Source organism: Microcebus murinus, chromosome 3 (genome assembly GCF_040939455.1).
Source record: "Microcebus murinus isolate Inina chromosome 3, M.murinus_Inina_mat1.0, whole genome shotgun sequence".
In the NCBI taxonomy this organism is placed as follows: domain Eukaryota; kingdom Metazoa; phylum Chordata; class Mammalia; order Primates; family Cheirogaleidae; genus Microcebus; species Microcebus murinus.
Window position 1 is genome coordinate 110,224,023 of NC_134106.1, and position 21,920 is coordinate 110,245,942.

A 21,920-nucleotide genomic window follows, 5' to 3' on the forward strand; every position below is an offset into this window, starting at 1 on the left:
GGTAAACTCACACCACTCACCATCCCATCCCAGAATCCTTCTCTCACTTCACACCACTGGGAAACTGCCCCCCACCCCTTATTCAGCAGAACAGAATTTTATTCACTGGAGAGGGTAAAACAGGGGGTCTCTGGACTGGGAGATTCTGGCATGGCTGAAAGTAGAGAACTGCATTAAAAACAGCAGAGTAAAATTCTGCATCATAACTATTGATACTCAAAGTCCATTTTCCCTACTAAGCTCCAAAAAATTGGTTACCAGGCTGATAACCCTCAGGAAGAAGATTCATTTCAATAGTACTAGCATGAGGATTCTCCATCAAAATACATTAGGAAAATGCCAACCATGATCATCTTACAAAAAAGACAGCAAGACCCATCAGATCCTATGTGCTTCCGATCAGCTTTGCAGTATCTCACTTTAAAGTAAACAGCCCAAGATTAACAAAACATTTGAGGAAAACACCTCAAAGGTAAAAGATGTAGAAGAGCCCACTCCCTAAAAAAAATGTAAAAGAAACAGACTCTACAGTAAATGAAAGCTTCAAAAAAAGTATTAACATTCTCAGAGAAGAGAATACATTGCATATATAAAACAATAACACTATGCTACTAAAAAATAGTGAAAAGAAAGTACTTTGTATATTAAGGACAAGATATAAGAAAAAACAAAAAAAAAGTAGGTTAGAAATACCATTAGAGAAACTTTCCAGTTGGCAAAAATGAAAAATAAAAAAGCTAGATTTTTATCAGTGTTTTGGGGCAAAAGGTCTAATGCCAAACTATTAGGAATTCTACAAAGAAAAAATAGAAAAGTTATTGAAGAAATAAACAAGAAAATCTCCTAGAACTGAAAAATAGCCTATATAGAAAGGACCAAGAATCAGATTTCTCAGAAGTAGCTCTAGAAACACTAGGGATCTAGAAGCCTATGGTTTGCTGATCTGGAGAGAATATTATTTCCAAATTATCAATAAGCATGTTAGAAAAAAAAAGAAATTTTCAAACAAGCAAGGTCTCAAAAAATTTACATCCTATCTATCTTTTTGGGAAGCTTCCAGGAACTATGCTTTATCCAAAGAAAGGCAGAAGGTGGAGAGGCAATGACATGAGATTCAGGAAAGACAAAAACACAGGAGAGAGGCGCAGAGAATCCCCAAGATGATAATGAGGAGCTCTCAGGACGCTAATTGTGCAGCAGCCTGGAGAATAGCCAGCCCACACTAAAGTCTTCTTGGGTGTCTGGGAATAATAAAATTGATAGGTATATATATCTTAGTTATTTCTGATATTTATAGCTCTTAGGAAGAATTTTCAAATGAATACATAAGTATATAAACAATTAAGCAAACAAAAAAAATCAATTATTAATCCAAGGAAAACTAAAAGCTATAAAAGAAAGAAAAATCAATCGTATTATGCTACATAGCTCAAATATGAGTAGCATTTGAAGTCGTAAGAATACAAAACTACACTATAGACCAGGCACGGTAGCTCATGCCTATAATCCCAGCACTTTGAGAAGCCGAGGTGGGAGGATCGCTTGAGGCCAGGAGTTCGAGACCAACCTGGGCAACACAGCAAGACTCTGTCTCTACAAAACATAAAAATACCAGCCAGGCATGGTGGTGCATGCCTGTAGTCCTAGCTACTCGAGAGGTCAAGGCAGAAGAATTGCTTGAGCCCAGGAGTTTGAGCTATGATGATTCTATGATACTCTAGCCAGGGCAACAGAGGAGACCCCGTATCAAAATAATGAATGAATTAATTAATTAAACAAAATTATAGCTATCACCTAAATATTTTATATAACTATATTAAAAGGAAGAGAATTATGTCTATGCTACAAGGGAAGGGGACAGTGGTGAAAATTGGTAAATATGATCTTTCATGGTGGTACATCAATAATTAATTCCTAACACTGTAAAACCAAAAAAATCAGTATAAAAGTTTTATTAAGAAACACAAAGTAAATACCAAGAGAGACTACTAAAAAAGTTGAAAGTTACCAAGTGAAATGGCTCATGTCTATAATCCCAGCAATTTGGGAGGCCAATGTTGAAGGATTGTTTGAGCCCAAGAGTTCGAGATCAGCCAGAGCAACATAGTTAGACCTCATGTCAACAAAACAAATTTTTTTAATCAGCCAGATATGGTGGTGCATGCCTGTAGTCCTAGCTACCTGGGAGGCTAAGGCAAGATGATTGCTTGAGCCCAGGAGTTTGAGGTTGCAGTGAGCTATGATTGCACCAATGCACTTCAGCCTGGGTGACAGACTGAGCTTGTGTCTCAAAAAAATAAAAATAAAATAAGTTGAAAGTGTCTGCCTCTTGTGAAGAAGTTGGAGGGGAGGAAAATTTGCTATTTTGTTTTAATAAGCCATGTAGAACTTTCTGACACAAACTATTCGCTTTCATAACAACTAAATATTTGAATTTTAGAACTTCAATGTGAACACACGACTCATTTACCTTATATTTGTCAAGGTAAACACTGACTAGGACATACTTTTGGTAATATTATCCAAGGTACCTGCAATAAAATGGTGTTGTTCTGAAGAGAAAGAAAACTGAGGTTTACTCAGCACCAACTAAGAGTCAGGCCCCAAGTTACCTACTTTTCTAAATGATCCCATAGAGAAGTCTTGACCTTACACTTTAATGTGGGAAATGCAGCTTCGGAGGAACTGAGTCACATAGCAACATTGACAACGCTGACTTGAGTCTCTGATTCCAATGCCCTATTCATTTCTCTGCAGCTAGACTGTCTAAAAAGAATTAACCACATTATTTTAATGGAGGCTATAACTGAATTATTTTTCCTCAAACTGCAAATAAATATTAAAACATTTCTTTTTGGCATAATCTTTACCAGTGGCAAGTGATTTGAGAAACAATAAATCTATTTGCAGTTATAGAAGGATACTTTTTTATCAGGGATTTAAGATTCAATTTTAAGCTCAACAAGGTGATTGACAGATAACACCCTAGTCAGCTGGAGACTTGCCAACTCCCCACAACATCTGCCTTTCACTGAAAGGATAGCTAGAAAAAAGCATCACCAGAGATGTGAGGCGCTCAGACGCGCGAGCACCCGGGTGGGGAACAGCACACTGACGCAGCCTTGGAGACTGGGCTTTGGCTGGGAAATCGGTCACCCCCAAAGGCATGCAGAGTACAAACTCCAAACTCCCGCCAACTCACATCCTATTAGCTTCTGAGCGCTCGACACCCAGCCATTGGTTGGCATCTGACCTTTTCTTGGTAACTGACCATTGGCTTTTCCAATTTCCCTAGTTCTCAGTTCAGCCTGAACATGCTTTTCACTGGTCGTCTCTCCCTCCTGGTCCTAGAGCCAAGCCTTGCATTTTCAATAAAATACCCCACCTCTGCTTTGGCCTACCCTGCTCACCATCTTGTGTGTCAGTACTCCAGATGTCGCCCCTCAGGGCCTTTCCACTCTCTCCAGCCAGAAAAGCATTTCATCTAAAAATGTCAGTTAAGATCTTATCCATTTTCCAAAGGCCAATTCAACTGCTACTTTCCTCCCTAGAAAGTCTTTGAAGAAATGCTTTCTCAACCCTCTATAACCTCATGACTCTATATTCGGTGAACTTTTCTGTACCAATTATTATACTCTGTCTTTTGGTCTTACTGTTATCTGTATATATTTCTTTTCTGCCCCAAATGGAAGCTACACAAAGGCAAGGAACACATCTTGCTCATCCCTGTACTCCTCCACCTCAAACTGCTGAGTTAACTGTTGAGCTTCTGATGTCTCAGGCTCACACTGTCATATAAGTCTTCCCTTTCATTAAAAACAAAAAATTTTAAAAACTGTAACAAAAGAGGTATTAAGCTGAGGAATAAAATTCTAAAACATCTTATCAAGTAAAGTACAAATTTCTTAATATACATAGCAGTTTTTATAAACATGCTTAGTATGCTGAACACCCAAACATCTTTAGAAAATAATAAGTTATAAAAAAAAATCAAAAGGTACAGTGGCTCATGCCTGTAATCCTAGCATTTGGGGAAGCCAGAGCAGGAGGATTGCTTGAGGTCAGGAGTTTGAGACCAGCCTAAGCAAGAGCAACACCCCTGTCTCTACAAAAAGTAGAAAAATTAGCTGGGCATGGTGGCATGTGCCTATAGTCCCAGATACTGAGGCAGAAGGATCACATAAGCCCAGGAGTTTGAGATTACAGTGAGCTATGATGATGCCACCGCACACTAGCCAGAAGAGAGAGTATCTGTCTCAAAAAAAAAAAAGTCAAAAGGGTTTCCTTATTGTAGATATACTTAGACACTGCAATTTATATATCTCCTACAAAAGGGGCAGCACCTTCAACCATGTCCTCCTTTATAGCAATTTACAGGACTTCTTCTATGAGTTACATATTTGAGAAATACTAAAATAAATTATATCTAGTCTTTCATATTTATAGGCATGCAGATCTGCTGAAGAGCTGCAGCTTATTAATTACAGTTGGGAAAAGGTGGGGGAGAAGAATGTTTTTTTTAAATACTCAAAACCCAGTGAGATATTATTAAAGCAAGTATCATTTAGTAATTTTTCACCTTGTTTGAAACACTAGTAACAGCCCCAACTTTGACATTTCATCAAGTTTCTTTTATATACTTTTTAAAACCACTAGTCTTAGGCATATTATATTTAGATTATTCAAATACTTAAATAACTTCATACTTTGAAAATGTTTCAGTATTTCTTTGTTGCATGATGTTATACAATTATTTTCTTAACTAAATATTGGACAGTTTTCATATACTATGCACTGACTCAGAATTGGCATTTCCATTTCAAAAGCAAATAGACACTTAACTATGTGAAATAAGTTCAGATCATGAATTATTTTGTTTGATACCACTCATTAAACAAAAGACAGTTTCAAAAGCTACATGAAAAAGTATAAACTGGAGTGTGGTTATTCTAAAACTGTGTTTTGATAATTCATGGATATGTTTTTAAGAGAGAAACATATTATAAAAAAGACTGAGCATTCACTATTCTCTTAATGTATACCAGCTCTATCAATAGCACCTACAGATTTTCATATGCTTATTGTTGAGTTCAGCAATTTGCATTACGAAGTCCTTCTATGTTTTTTAAATAGCTACTTTAGAAAAATTAAAAGAAAAAACAATGTCTAATGCTAGGTTTTTACTGATTCTTTCAACAACAAATATTAAGCATCCACCACGCACTAGGTAATGTTCTACGAAGGATATCAAAGTACAACAAAAGCAATGCAGAAATCACCTGGTCTAGGAGCCCCGAAGAAGAAAATATCTAAGGGAGCGAGGGGCAGCGGGGAGAGGAACAGTCGCAGTGTTGATTTTGGTGGTTTAGGGCCTAAAGGCAAAGGAGAGCATAAACTTGGCCGAAGAGGTCCAAGCCATGCTGTTCTTTAGGGAAAGAGCATTTCAGGCAGAAAGAGAAGCAAGTACAGAGGCCCCCAAGGAGAACTGCTGCTTTTTATAGCCTCTATATTTTATTGTAACATAGCCTTATTCATTGCCTTACATATTATCTTTGCCTGCTTTCTTGCTACAACTGCTGAGCTAAATAGTTGCAACAGAGACCATATGGCTGTAAAGCTTAAAATATTTATCATCTGACCCTTTATAGAAAAAGTTTGTTGACCCCTGCACTGTGGAATTAAGAATGCCATTTCAATCAGTGCCACCTGCACCAGAGGGACATGTGGCCAAGAGTTAAACAAGGCTCCACAACCTCTGCATAAGAGGTGGGTAGGCATTATATTGTGTGCTTAATGAGCATCTTAAACACCCTCACAATAGCCTACAGAGTCTAATCAGAAAAAGAAAAATGCCAGGTTCTACTTCTGATCTAATGCATGCTTTGGGGCCAGTTACGTATATTTCTTTCAAGTCACAACAATGTAATCATGTAGAAGAGTTTTTAAATTTCTTGGTGAGATAACAAGCTCCTTCATTTACTTTCCTATCTCCATCCTAGTATCCAGGAAAAAAATACAAATAAAACATTGAAGCCAAAAAACTCAATTATTTCCGCTAAAATGAAAAAATATAAATCTAGAAAACTTAAAGCATCTAACCTTAGGTTCAGAATAAAAAGAATGGAAAGTCAAAGTTCTGATAAAGAGAGAGGGAAACATTTTAACTGTCCCAGAGGTGACCAATAATGGTGGAGCTTTGTCAATGTGCCTGGAGCAAACAGACCAACCCTGTGAAGCGTGTGAAACCAGCACACAGGAAACCACAGCTGCAGGAGGCTCTACGCCCAGGGTCTGCTAATTCTTCCAGGAGCACTTTGAGAGAGCACTGAGATCTCCCAAAATACATGATTTTACATAAATGAAAGATTCCAGAATATTCAAGCTCACTGTTTCATTCCACTGGTGTGTAGACTCAAGTACGGACTCATGCTTTTAATATCTGAATATGCATTTACTAATAATAAATACCAATGACTGATAAAAAACGGCAATACACACAGCAGATGATTTTGTCATCACAATGTAACCAGAAAGGAGTGACACAAGATAACTGATACTAAGAAGTATTCTGCATTGGTTTATTCAAAATCAAATTTCCTAAAATGATGCAAATATATGAAGTATTAACATATTACTAACCACAAAAGTTTTAGGGTATTTTTGCTTTCTTAAGAAATGTAATCGCTGCTCCCACTAGTCAATTAATGCTTTTTATGGTAATTTTTTTGCTAGCCCTATTATTTTAAATCAAACCAAGGATTTCTAGAAATGATGCACATTTTCAAGGGAATAGTAGAAGAAACAGCACATTGGTGGTGACTTGCCACGTTAGCAAGTTAAAGATGAGAGGTTCAATTCCAAAATAATTTAATACCTCATGAGAAACATTTCAAGTAAATATTTCAAAATGACATCCAAAAATAAGATGCCAAAAAACAACTCTAATTAAACATAATCCCTCCCCAAAGATGTCTCAGTACTGTAAAATGCCTAAGGGACAGAAGTTTTTTGTAAACATCTGAAAGGATAAATCTGTTTGAAAAGTATAATATTCTAGGGATTCTGACCTTCTGTGCAACATACAAAAAATCAAAACAATAATCAATAACAGTGAAGATCTCAATCTAAAAATGACGTACTTTTTCCTAACTACAATAAGCCTTGTATCCTCAAACAGAACACTATTATGATGTGAGCAAAAGCTAAAGAATGTAGGCTGAGTAACACTAACTCTGTCTGTGTTGTTTTTCTTTGCTACATATTAGGATACAGGATAGTGCATTTTGGTGTGAAGTTAGAAAATAACATTAAGAACATAGGTATGAGCTCATAACTTCGCATTTTAATTTGCTATTCAGAACCTTAATGCAGCATTGCACTGCACATCTCTCTCTTTATGCCTAGAGAACAGCATTTGCAAGTGTACTGAAAGTCCCTAAAAACTGCATCTCTGTGTGTGTGTGTGTGTGTGTGTGTGTGTGTGTGTGTGTGTGTGTCTAGGTTAACAGTTGGGGTGGTAGGATTAGAGATGGATAAACTTGAAAATATGCCATTTATGAAATGAATAAATACATACCCTTGAGGAGAGAGCTTGTCCAGCCACCCTGATTTAACCTTCCTTGCAGATGATCCATAGAAACAGGCATACGGAGATATTGAGTTTGAGGAAACGGTTGATGAATCAGCATTTCCACTTGTTGAACTTAACGGATAACTGTGCCTATTAACAGAGTCCAAATTCGCCACTTTTTGAGTCCTAGATTTAGATGCCTTTGAATTTTTTCTTCTTAAACTCTGAAAGCATTCTTCTACTGTTGAGTATTCTGATTCAGAAGCAGAGTCTATCAGGAAATTGTTTTTGTCCTCTCGAGGTATCCAAATATCTTCTACTTTGTCTTCACTTATTTTCTCCTTCCTGTTATCATATATGCTAAATGGAAAATAATGGTGTTAACATTTCAAAGTGCTATATCTGACTTAAAACATCAGTGACATTTATTTTTAAAGAACTGATAACTGAAATTTAAGGCCAAGAAATTCTTAGACTTCAATTAACCCATCGGATAATTTGTAAAACTCTTCCAGAAAAATTAAGTAGAAATCTTTCATTATCTTTCATTATCTATTAAGTAGAAATCTTTCATTGGCATATTTCAAATATGCCAATATGGCATATTTGGACACCACTAAAACATTTTTCTTATGCATAATTTAATCTGTTGCTTTTATTCTGGAGGGTTGGGTGTAGGTAGTAAGGATAGAGATTAGCCATATTCTTTGCATCATAATTTAAACATCTACAATGGCACAATAAGTGGCCAGCACAATCTCTTTTCTCTGGGCAACATCATTAATCACTAACTTATCTGTGTGGAGATCTTATTTCCAACTTGTCCCCTCTCTGCTCTCCTCTAATCAACTCCAAAGACCCCATGTTCCACCATAATGTAATAAAACCGAGATTATGTCTGACTGCTGAGAGAGTCAGTATTGCTTGGCAACGCTAATGAGGAAAAATACTGCAGCACATTGCCCGCTAGAAAGCAAGAAAGGGTCATGGTACACCCAGAAGGTAAAAGCTATGTAACATAACATTTACTGCCACACATTCATAATCACTAAGCATATTCCTATAGATTTAAGGAATGACATAATAGATTCACTCTGTCATATATGTAAATTAAAACTCATTGCAAGAATTTGTTTCCCTAATCAATGAGAGAGCTATGCCTGGAGTCAAATCATATCCTTTTGTACACAGAGTTCTAAAAACCATTACTTCCTTAAAGAATAATTAATGTATGCTGGCCCTTCCATGTTTCGTATTATAATAGAGTCATATCAAATGCTTACTGAAGATATTCAATTATTTAGCTTTAACCGATGGAAACCTACAACAGTGTCAGCCTTGGAAAATGAAAGATAAATAGAAAATAAAATGAATGTCAGTAATGATCCAGTAAGCCAAGTTCCAAAAAAGCTAAGGGAAAAATAAAATTTAAGTTGGTGCCTACACATTCACATATGATCCAAATAACTGGACAATTGTGAATCTCTAATAAAAAGGATATATTATGTTTGCAAAATTCCACAACTTATACAGTGATATTTTGCATTGCCCCTTCTTCCTTTATATCAAACAAAGATTCTCGTCTTTAATGTGTAATCATGGTCACCACATATTTGCTCCTTTGGAGGGGGGGGTAGTAGTTTCAATTAGGGAAAGACAAAAATAATCTGCCACAGAATATAACAATATATTTAATTCACAGAATTGAATTTAATATTTCAATGATTAAAATTGATGTTATGGAATCATTTAGAAAGATTTACCAATATAAGCTATTTTCTTATTCTATGAATGAAAACACTTTATAACAGTTAATTTTAAAGAATTAATCATCATCAATCATGACCTCTTACCTTGATCTGATGATAAAAGAGTTCCCTGCAGTACTTGATTTCCCTTTGAGTGTTTCCTCATGGGTCCAAAATTCATTCTTTATAGACCTTTTCTATATTAAAAAATATATAGATTATTGTTTTGTGTTTTGGGATTCATGTGTGTATCTGTTTGTGCGTCTAGCAATATCCTACAAAAATGTACAATAGCTGAGTTTAATTTTACTAAATAGATGTCTAATTGCTTAGAAAAATTTTCAGAAAAAAATCAATTAGTAAGACTATATTAAACAGCAGCCTTTTGATGCCTGTTTTTACTACTTTACTTAAATCATTAGTAAATCATCAATTCAACTAAGAAAAAAAGAAGATGTTAACCAAGAACAAAATTCACGTATTTTATTCCCTTGCTTTATTTTTGTCTTCCCACTTCTTTTATCAAGACCAAGAAATAAAATAACAAAAGAGCACAAGCACTGAAGAGGAAAGACTGAGTGATAAACCAAATAATTAAAATATATAAATAATTGAAAGCCTACACACTTAGGAAGTCTGCATTTGTACACAAGGCAAAGCAAAATCTAGAGTTTCTGTATTTTATGGGTTTTTTGTTTTGTTTTTAATTAAAGTAACTTTACCTTGTGGCAAATTTTTAAAACTCACAATCCTATATTCCTGAAATTAAAATGAAAATGTTTTTAGGATATATATTTTTTAAAGATATAGATTTAGCATAATTTTACTGACTAGAAATTTCATTCTTCATTATAATGCATTCCTCAAATATTAATAACTTAGAAGAAAATGAAGAGGTATATATAGACAGAAAAGCAACAAACTGATTATGGAAAAAAAGTTAAATGTATGGGACTAACCTTGGAATTTTCTAGTCTCTGTAAGAGAAAAGTCTCTCCATAAGGAAAGATGGAAGATGAATTCTCTTCATTTGACTCTTTTGGGGAAATTATGGGATGAGAATGGAAAGATGTGAATATTATGAAATATCATTTTAAAAAAGGAAAAAAAGCATGTGTTTAATTATTTTATAGCAATATCACAACTTCAGCTTTATTCTGTGAGAGTCCAAAGTTATGTTCATAATTCTTGTCCCCCAATCAATTCTCCCGTGGTCCTCTTGTTACAGCTTTCACCGTATATACCCTTCAGCTCACAAACACAACACATGGCTGTTTCTTAAATTGTAACTTGTCACATATGTCCTTGCTAGCCTCTAAAATCCACATTAATATAACCAAGTACACTGCCCACATACAACAGAAACTGTCACAGTACCATTAGCAATGGTAATTGCTAGATAAGGAAATAAACTAAATGATGGAAAATTAATCTTAATTCTATTATAATTCACAATAAACAATTATAAAAAGTCCACTAACATAACAGCTAGATATCATGCAAAATCCCAGAATCCACTTAATATAATTCCTCCAATACCATAGCTAATAACACACCTGTAAATAAATTATTTCAAGACAATTTCCACCACCCTTGAATTGCACTGATCTACAAGAAAGAATTCTCAATACTTGCATTTCTGCTATGGAAAAATTTTTTTAAAAGTTTAGTCAAGTGTTTGACATTGTATTATCAAAAAGAATGTTCCTGAACTTGTATAAACAAAACCAAAAAGTAAGAAAAGCCTCTGTCACTGATCAATTTACCAGAGCAACAGTGTTAGCCCTTTCCTGTTACCATGGCAAAAATCACTTTCCATATATCTTTGTCCTGTTGCTCAGACTGCTAAAAACCATTTAATTTTGTCAAACGCCTTCAACTGTGGCTAATGATAAATGAAGCTTGTATTTAAAAAGCTTTTTACATTAGCATGTATAAATTCCCACAAGTCTGAGTGTATATTACTATCTTTTATTCACTCACTTTTAAAAGTGTCTGAAGTAACCATGCACACTAGAAGACAGTTATTCCCATTATTCTCTATACCACAGGTGGGCTGCCTTTTCAACCATGATTATAACACATTTAAGGCTATCAAATTGAGTGCTAACTAATTTACAGAGACTTTAAACACATAGACTCACTTTGCCATGTCACAGATTTTCCAGTTGAGGTAGCAACATTTCTTCTCTCACGGAAATAGCTTAAAGGAAAGGGGGAAATATTTATGAGTTCCTATTTGAGTAAAGGATTTATTACAGAGATATACATTCTTTTGGGTAGAAAAATCAATATTAAAAAATAAGTCTGGTTTGAAATAAACAGAAGGACCAAATTCCACAAATGCATTTTTCTACATAGCTTTAATGAAAGAGATACCATCGGATTTAACAAGTATTTTCTTCTCACATCTATAATTTACAAAAATAAGTAAATGTATTTGTCCAATGCTATCATGCACATAAAGTAACTTCAAAACTACTAGCCATACAACTTATAGAAACAAATTTACTAACTAGATTTCAGTATTTATATAGGTTTTTGTCATTAGCTTTCTAATATTGAGTCAAAAATGTATCTGGTTCTATGAACATAATGTGATAATACATACACCACCTTCTTTCAAAGATCTTACAGTTTTGGGAGAAATATATTATAGGTAATAATTTAGAATGCAATACAATAACAGCAATGACAGAGATAAACATGGTAGAAACAGAGGACTATAGGCAAGAGTTCTATTTTCCATCTAAAGTTAAAGATCAGGACATCCTTAACTTCTCATAGATATTTGTCAGCCCAAATAACTGGAAGTAATGAAATAAAAAAACAGTAGAACTCAATGAAATAAGATATGGACAAAATTTTTAAATCATTGTAACCAAAAGCTGGTTCTTTTAAAAGATTAGTAACATTGACAAACATCAATAAAGGAAAATAAAAAAAGACAGAGACACAAATTACTAATATCAAAAACAAGAGAGGACATCATTACAAATCCTAAAAATATTAAAAAACTTTATGCCAATAAATTCAACAACTTAGATGAAATGGAACAACTCTTATTTGTTTTTTTGTTTTTTGTTTTTTGTTTTTTTTGAGACAGAGTCTCCCTCTGTTGCCCAGGTTACAGCCAAGCTCACAGCAACCTCAAACTCCTGGGCTAAAGTGATCCTACTTCCTCAGCCTCCTGAGTAGCTGGGACTACAGGCATGCACCATCATGCCCAGCTAATTATATATATATATATATATATATATATATATATATATATATATATATATATATATATTTTAGCTGTCCAGGTAATTTCTATTTTTAGTAGAGATGGTGTCTCATTCTTGCTCAGGCTTATCTCAGACTCCTAACCTTGAGTGATCCTCCCGCCTCGGCCTCCCAGAGTGCTAGGATTACAGGCGTGAGCTTGTAAAATAGAAATTAACAAGGGGACTCTAAAATTTATATACAAATCCAAATGACCTAGAGTGGTCAGAATAACTTTTTAAGAGAATAACAAAATCAGAAAGCTTATACTGTACAATTTCAATACTTAGTATAAAATCACAGTAATCAAATCAGTGTTCCACTGCTGAAAGTACAAACTTGTAAGGCAAGGGAATAAAAAATCCACATATAATTCCACACAGCTATGGTCCACTGATTTATGAAAAAGATTTGAAAGCACTGTACTAGAAATTTGATGGTCTTTTCAAAAAATGTTTCTGGAATGGGTTATCTCAAAGGAAAGAAGAAGAGAATATCAACCCTTACATCATTCTATACAAAAATTAACTCAAAGTGGAGTTTAGACCTAAATGTTCATGATAAAACTCAAGAAATGGTGAAAAACATTGAAGAAAATCATTGTAGCCTCTGAGTAGGCAAAGAATTCTTAAATAAAATAAAAAACCAAAACTCATAAAAAAAATTGAAATATTGAATCTTAGCAAAATTTAAAACTTATAACGTCACATACTTCTAAAAAAGTACTAGTCCAAAATAAAAAAGAACTCTTACAATCCAGTATTAAGAAAAACAATTCCAGTTTAAAAGTGAAAGAAATCTGGATACTTCAAAAAAGAAGATACATGAATATGTAATACCACTACACACACATTAAAAGGGCTAAAACTAAGGTTACTGATATGAAGTGTTGGAGAGTATGCGTTACAATTGAAACTTTTAAATACTGCTGGCAGGAATACAAAAGGGTATATTCACTATAGAAAACTAGCATTTTTTAAATAAAGATAAACATTCACCAAACTTAAAATAGCCCAGGTATTTCAATCCTATAAACTCCAAAATATTGAAAACAGATGTTCACTGAAAAAACAGTATTCAAATCTTCATGGTTTTATCCTCAATAGTCATCAACTTAAAAAAAAACCAAATGGACATCAGAAGTGAATGACAAAGAAATGGTGGTGGCCAGCCAGGATGGCTCATGCCTATAATCCTAGCACTTTGGCAGGCTGAGGCTGGAAAATCTCTTGAGGCCAGGAGTGTGAAACCGGCGCAAGCAAAACAGACACACAAAAAAATAGAAAAATCAGCTGGGGGCGGTGGTCCCGCCTGTAGTACTCAGGAGGCAGAGGCAGAAGGATTGCCTGAGCCCAGGAGTTTGAGACTGCAGTGAACCATGATGACGCCACTGCACTCTAGCTCAGGCAACAGAGCAAGAGCCTATCTCAAAAAAAAGAAAAAAGAAAAGGTGGCATATGGACCCTAGAGAATATTACTAAAAGAAAAATTAAGAATAAACATAATAATATGAATAAATCCCAAAATCATCATGCTGAGGAAAAGCATCCAACACAAAGGAGTACAGTCATGCATTGCTTATCAGGAATATATTCTGGGAAATAGGTCATTAGACAATTTCCTCATTCAGCAAACTTCACAGAGTATACTTATACAAATCTAGATGGTACAACCCACTACACACTAGGCTATATGGTATAGCCATTATAATCTCATGGGACCAACGTCACATACGTGGTCCATCCTTGCACTGACCAAAACATTGTGTGGCATATGACCACACATCCCATATGATTCTGTATGAGCATGTGAAAGAGGATGGACTATAATAAGGACACCAGAAAACTCGTAAGGGTAATAGAACTGTTTCTTGACTGTGGTAAAAAATTTGTATGGGTTTACACATCTTTCACGACTCATCAAATTACATGCTTTAAGAGATTACAATTTATTATGCATATATTATACCTCAAAAAGTTGTTTAAATAATGAATTTAGCAAATTTGCTGTTTATAGAGTTGAAATATCAATGTCAACTCCATTCCTAAATATCAGCAAACAAAATGAAACATTAAAAATGGTATGATATAGTATAAAATTACCAAAACCTAGGAATTTACAATAAAATTATAAAATGTAGGAATTTAAAAAAAGATTTGAAAGAACTAAAAAAATTTACTTAGAAAATCTAGTCAAATATAGAAATACATGAAAGATTGAATATTGCAAAAATAACAACACCATATATATTTATCTGTAAAGTCAATGCAATCCTAATCAAAAGAGTTACAGGGTATGTATGTTTGCATGTGATGTAACAAATTGATTTTAAAATATGTATGAAAAACAAAGGACCAAGAACAACTAAAAGACTTTTGAAGAACACAGTGAGAAGATATACTTTACCAGTAGGTATCAGGATTTATTATAAAGCTACAGTAATTAAAACACTATATTACTGATGAAATGATAATAGATTAGTCCAGCCTGAGCACAAGCGAGACCCTGTCTCTACAAATAGAAAAATTAGCCGGGCATGGTGGCACATGCCTGTAGTCACAGCTACTCGGGAGGCTGAGGCAGCAGGATCACTGGAGCCCACAACTTTGAGGTTGCTGTGAGTTATGATGACATAGCTGCACTATAGTAGCCCGAGTGACAGTGTCAGACCTTGTCTCCAAAAAAAGAAAAAAAAAATAGACTATTGAAGCACAATAAAGAGCCCATAAAGAAACTCAATTGTCAGTTAAGACAAAGATGTCATTCTATAAGTGATAAGGAATGAATGGTCTTTTTTAATTATTAGAGCATTTGTATATCTATATGGAACAAAGTGAAACTTCACTCCTATCTCAGGTCATACATAGAAATCAACTCAAGGTGGGTTGTAAATCCCAGTATAATAGGCTAAATAATAAAGCCAGAAGATAAAAAACAGAATATTTTCATGTTTCTTAAGACACAAGTTTTATCTTTTTATTAAAAGGAAAGTATTGGTAAATTTGACTAAATTAAGAACTTTTATTCATTAAAAAGTCACCATCAAGGAACATATAAACAATATGTAGAGGGGAAGATATATTGGACAAAAGGCTCATAACCATAGTGTATCCATGACACTTAAATATCATTACAAAAGACAGAAAATGCACTTTAAAATAACCAAAAAGAAATAAAAATGGATAAAGACTAGAAAAGTCACCACATCAAAGATGACATAAATGTGGCCAATAGCCAATAAACACATTATAAAGTATTCAATCTTATTAATCATTAGAAAATGCAAATTAAACCATAATAAAATACCACTACACACATATCTAAATGGCTAAATTAAAAAGAAAAAAACATGTTGCTAAGGATATGAAACAAGAAGAATACACATATACTGCTGATAGTAATACAAATTCATATAACCACTTTAAAAAAACCACTTTGCATTATCTACCAAAGTGGAAGACATACATATCCTATTACACAGCAATCCTAGTCCTAGATACATATTCAACACATATGCATGTAAATATGCTCCAAGAAAAACCACCTAAATATATGTCAACAAACAGATAAACAAGTTGTGAGAGACTACTCAATAATAAAAAGAACAGTCTGGCATGCAACTAGGATGCCTCTCAAAAACATCATGTTGAATAAATATTTCAGATATAAACGATTACCAACAGTATGATGACATTTATATGAAATTCTAGAACAAGCAATATTAATTTATAGTGAGATTGATGGCTGCCTGATACACAGAGAAGGGGAATTTACTGCAAATGGTCACTAGAGAATTTTACAGAAAATGGGGATAGGAATGTTCTATATCCGCATTGTGGTAGTGATCACATGGGTATAAATATCTTCCAAAATCCATTAAAATAAGTCTATTATATGTAAACACTTTAATAAAGTTGATTTGTATATGAGTATATACATATATTACTTATATTTATGTGTATAATTATGAAAATTATTTATATATTTATAAAGCATATATTTAAATATTTTTAAATTATAACATAATATATGAATAGTATAAATATATAAATATGTTTACATAAATAAATATATATAAAATACATGTTGAAAATATGAAATATCTATCAATGGTAAGAATGGATACTATGGCATATTAAGTAACAAAATACTATAGAGCAATGCAAATGAATAAACTATAACCACTGCCATCAACATGGACAATTCTCAAAGCTAAGCAAAATGAGTTTGACCAAAAACATACTCATTATATAACTGCATTTTTTAAGTTCACAAAACAAGCAAAACTACACTATTTGGGACACACTTAAATGGTAAAATTTTTAAAACAAGAAAGTGATTACCATTTAATGTCAGGATAGAAGTTGTCTTTGGCAGGGAAAAGCACAGAATTTTACCAAAAGATTAAAAAATAATTTATTCTTTTTTTTTTTTTTTTGAGACAGAGTCTCGTTTTGTTGCCCAGGCTAGAGTGAGTGCCGTGGCGTCAGCCTAGCTCACAGCAACCTCAGACTCCTGGGCTCAAGGGATCCTCCTGCCTCAGCCTCCCGAGTAGCTGGGACTACAGGCATGCGCCACCATACCCGGCTAATTTTTTATATATATTTTAGTTGGCCAATTAATTTCTATTTTTTTATAGTAGAGACGGGGTCTTGCTCTTGCTCAGGCTGGTTTTGAACTCCTGACCTTGAGCAATCCGCCCGCCTCGGCCTCCCAGAGTGCTGGGATTATAGGCATGAGCCACCGTGCCCAGCCAATAATTCATTCTTTATTTGCTCATTGTCTCTACATTCTTGATACTTTTATACTGCTGTACTTATTTCCTCATATGTGTATATTACTAACACAAGTACATATTACTGATTTGAACCCTTAAGTGGAGTGTACTCAAATTTTCTACACCTTCTACACCTTTCACTGAAAATAAGTATTTTTAATTCTTACTAAGCATTTACAATATGCCAGACAGATGTCAGAATTTTATGTATATAACATGTGTACATGTAGACTGTGCTGCACAAGACAGGTTTTGTCAATGACAGATCATGTATATAGCGGTGGTCTCACAAGATTATGATGAAGCTGAAAAATTCCTAGTTCCTAGTGACATCGTAGCCACTGCAGCATGACACTGCAAAGCATGCACATTTGAGGAGATGCTGGCATAGCCAAGCCTACTGCGCTGTCAGTCATGTAAAAGTATAGTACATACGGTATGTGTAGTACATAATAATTAATGGTAACAAGCAACTATGTGTTTGCTAAACTATACTTTTTTCTTATTTCAGAGGATACTTCTTCCTCTTAAAAAAAATAGTAACTGTAAAACAGCGTCAGGAAGGTCTTCTAGGGCATATTCCAGAAGAAGGCATTGCTATCCTAGCAGATGGCGGCTCCACAGGTGTTACTGCCTGGGAGCCCTGCTGGTGGAACAAGATGTGGAGGTAGAAGACAAGGACACTGATGGTCCCCAGCGTGCATAGGCCTAGGCTAGTGTGTGTGCATGTCTTACTGTTTAACAAAAAAAGTTTAAATGTAAAAATAAACAGATTTTAAAATAGAAAAAAGCTTATAGAATAAAGATATGAAGAAAGAAAATATTTTTGTATAGCTGCACAATGTGCTTATGTTTTAGTAAGCTAAGGTTAAATTTTTGGGTTAACTTATTGAAGAAAGAAAAATATTTTCAATAAATTTAGTGTACAATGTTTATAAACTCCACAGTAGTGTACAGTAACAGACCTTTCCATTCACTCCCATTCACTCACTGACTTAACTGAAGCAACCTCTAGTCCTGCATGTTCTATTCACAGTAAAGGCCCTATACAGGTGTATCATTTATCTTTTATACCATATTTTTACTATATGTTTTCTATGTTTAGATACGCTTGAATACACAAATACTTACCATGTAAGTATTGGTAAATGTAACAAAAATGTTACAATTGTGGACAGTATTCAGTGCCATGCTGTACAGGATTGTAGCCTAGGAGCAACAGGCCAGGTGTACCGTAGGTTATACCATATAGGTTTGTGTAGCATTCTCTACAACGTTTACACAAGGAAGAAACTGACTAATGATACATTTCTCAGAAGTGTGCCCATCATTAAGGGACATATGAGTGTGTGTATGATATATACACATATAAAGTATAGACATAAAAAAATATAGCCCCAACAAGAAATAAGATTATCTGCTTTTAAAGAGGAAACTGGCAAAGAAGTAACTTGCCCAAGGTCACACAGCTCATAAGTAACTAATCTGGGATTCAAACCCAGATAGTCTAGTCTATATTTTACATTCTAATCCACAATGCTTAATTTAAAAATAAAATAATAAAATCAGGCCAGACATAGCGGTTAATACCTGTAATCCTAGCACTTTGGGAGGCCAAGGTAGGAAGATCACTTGAGGCCAGGAGTTCAAGACCAAACTGTCTATACAAAAAATGAAAATTAACCGGTAGTGGTGGGATGTGCCTTTAGTCCCAGCTACTCAGGAGGCTGAGGCAAGAGGATCACTTGAGCCCTGGAGTTTAAGGTTACAGTGAGATACAATGATGCTACTACACTCTAGCCCTAGCCCAGGCAACAGAGCAAGACGCTGTTATCAAAATTAATAAATAAATATTAAATTACTAAAAAAAGTATATAAATAAAGATTTTCAACTATTTTAGTATAGCCATTAGTGGTATTTTAAAGCAATAGTTTGTTGGTTTTACTATTACTCATATAAAGTATAAAGGGAAAAGTTTGATTTCATTATTCAATATCCACCTGCAAGGGATTACCAAATCTATTAACCAAGTTCAGTTGAATAACTACAAGTGAAAGGTTAGCTCAATATAGGAAACAAGGTGTTTTGAAAACTCTAGGTTAGCAATTTATATTTTTATTTATCTACTAATAAATTATCACAAGCTTTCTTATGTTCTAATATATATTTTGCCCAACGCAATATGTTAGGGGCTTTATATTTCTGTAACTCACGTAATTCCTTGTAATAACCTTATGAGGTAGGAGTTGGTATCCTAATCCTACCAACAAGGCAGGCAGGTTCTCCCGCCCCAAATCCCACAGCTAAGAAGAGGCAAAGCCAGAATTCAAGGTTAAGTTTGTATTTCCATCTCTGTCCTATTATTTTCCTATTATCCTGAAAACTGCTTCTAAATTTGAAATGTAAGGCATGATTTATTTATAAAAATCAAAAGCCCAGCAACAGTCATCATCATCTTTTGTTATCATGCTTTTGAGATCTTGGTCAAGTCACCTAACAGGGGAATAAATTGTGTTTTCTTTTAATAAGATACTATACGGCAGTTATTCCATAAAATACACATATTAACATGGACAAACATCAAAAATAATATTTAAGTGAGATACCAGGTTGCAAAAGAATATCATTTTCATAAATCAAAAACATCTAAAACCATGCTACTGCACTTATAGTAAAAGTACAAAAGCAAGCATGAGTAGGAAAAACATCAATTTCTGAATATTGGTTACTTCTGGGCACAAAGGGAGGAGACAGAATAGTTGAATTACTCATTTCTCAACAAACTAAAGTCTGGGCCCAACATGGTAAGATATTAATATTTTTTTAATCTAGATGGTTATAGTTATATGGTAATAAATAACCATATTTATTTTATATAATTTTCTGTATGCTTGAAATTTCCTAAATTATAAATAATTTTGTCTTAGTGTTTTTGTGTCGTTTTCAAACTCTTTCTTAAAGAAGGCTTATACTACAGTTGTTGACCAGGAAGAAAGACTTACTAGCTTAACTCCAAATCCTGAGAAGGGTTGCCTCTTCTCCCTATAAATTCCCTGAGAGTTGCAACCTCATCTTCATCTTTGTAGCATACCCGTTCTCCCTCCACCTCAGTACTTTGGACAATACATGGTTCAACAAGCTAATAAGTTGTTGAAAAAGTGTTCCAAGTACCACAAACATATGAGTATACATGTCATTATTTGATAGGTTCAGAAATTGTTCCATCTGCAAAGAGCTTGGGGAAAAAAGTGTGTATGTACACACAAAGCTTGATTTCCAGATTTCAAAAAAGGGAAAGTTTAAAGTTTGCTCTTAATAAGTTAAAACTTATTTTCAAATAGAAAGTTTAAAACCCCAAATAATAACAAAAATAAAAACATTAGTGATTCTAGGTCACATTAACTTAGTGTTTTGTTAATATTTTCCCCATAAAGTTTCATTATTTTTAAAACCCTAATTCAATTTTTTCTTTTTTCTGAATATAGAGGAAATCTACAGATGTTCAATTCTGATGGGCTGGTCTACTATAAACAATCTTTATCTGTAGGTGTGTAATGTGTTTGTAAGGGCTTTGAAAATGCCTAAGTTTTATTACTTAGAGAATTAACAAATTTCCAGGAAAGTAAAGAAAAACTATTCTTATGGACCAAATTGTTTGTGCCCCCCCCCAAAATTCATCTGTTGAAGCCCTAAGGCTATATATAGGGTCTTTGGGAAATGATTATGGGTAAATGAGGTCATAAGAGCAGGGCCTTATTCCAATAGAACTAGTGACATTATAAAAAGAGACCCCAGAGCAGGATCTCTGGCCCCTGAGCCCAGGCACTGAGAAAAGGTCACGTGAACACACAAGGAAGAGAACATCTGAAAGCCACTAGGGAGTCCTCACCAGAACTGAACTATGTTAACACCTTGATTTCACGCTTCCAGCCTCCAGAACTGTGAGAAAATAAATTTCTGTTGTATAAGCCACCAAGTCTACAATATTTTAGAATTATATCCAGAGAGGCAAAGACAGCTATCATTGGTATCAGAATTAAAATGTTTAAAGAACTTGCATAAAAAAGGAAGGGAAAGCAATGAATAACTCTGATTATCAAAGTGAATGTTTAAGCATATCTACAGGTATCATATTTTTTAACATCTTTCTTTTAATCACTAAAACTGCCCAGAAAAGCAGTGGCATAAAGGTAATGTCAAGGATCTTCCTTTATGAACTATACTTACCTATTACTTAGGCAAGGCAGTCATACCAGAAAATAATTACACACCATATACGGATTACCATTTTACAGAATGTGTGTTTTTAAAAAATGCAGTTCTCATAACTGGTAACAGAATACAGGTCATTACAGAGTTCACTTCAAAAGAAAAACAAACACAATCATTAGGCAGCAGTTCAAAACTGCCCGGAGGTTTTCATATCTAACCAAAACACAAAAATCTGAATTCAGAGGGCATAAGAGTGGGTTAACTACAACACAGACCAATAACACGAAATTTACAAGGCACAGATAATTAAGTCTCAATCTGTGAAGTTCCAAAAATCATTCTTAGGAT

The 21,920-nt window shown here is 34.3% G+C and overlaps 1 protein-coding gene across 3 annotated transcripts in view; it reads right to left on the minus strand.

Moving 5' to 3' along the window:
* The window catches only part of ARAP2 (ArfGAP with RhoGAP domain, ankyrin repeat and PH domain 2), a 177,640-nt gene that overhangs the window by 135,949 nt on the left and 19,771 nt on the right, over positions 1-21,920 (minus strand). For all 3 annotated transcript variants that reach the window (XM_012770990.3, XM_012770987.3, XM_012770988.3), the window contains exons 3-6: positions 11,463-11,521; positions 10,278-10,354; positions 9,424-9,515; positions 7,577-7,930 (exon numbers count right to left, since the gene is read on the minus strand). In XM_012770990.3, coding sequence (XP_012626444.2) covers positions 7,577-7,930; positions 9,424-9,515; positions 10,278-10,354; positions 11,463-11,521 — 582 coding nt within the window. The remainder of the gene's footprint in view (positions 1-7,576; positions 7,931-9,423; positions 9,516-10,277; positions 10,355-11,462; positions 11,522-21,920) is intronic.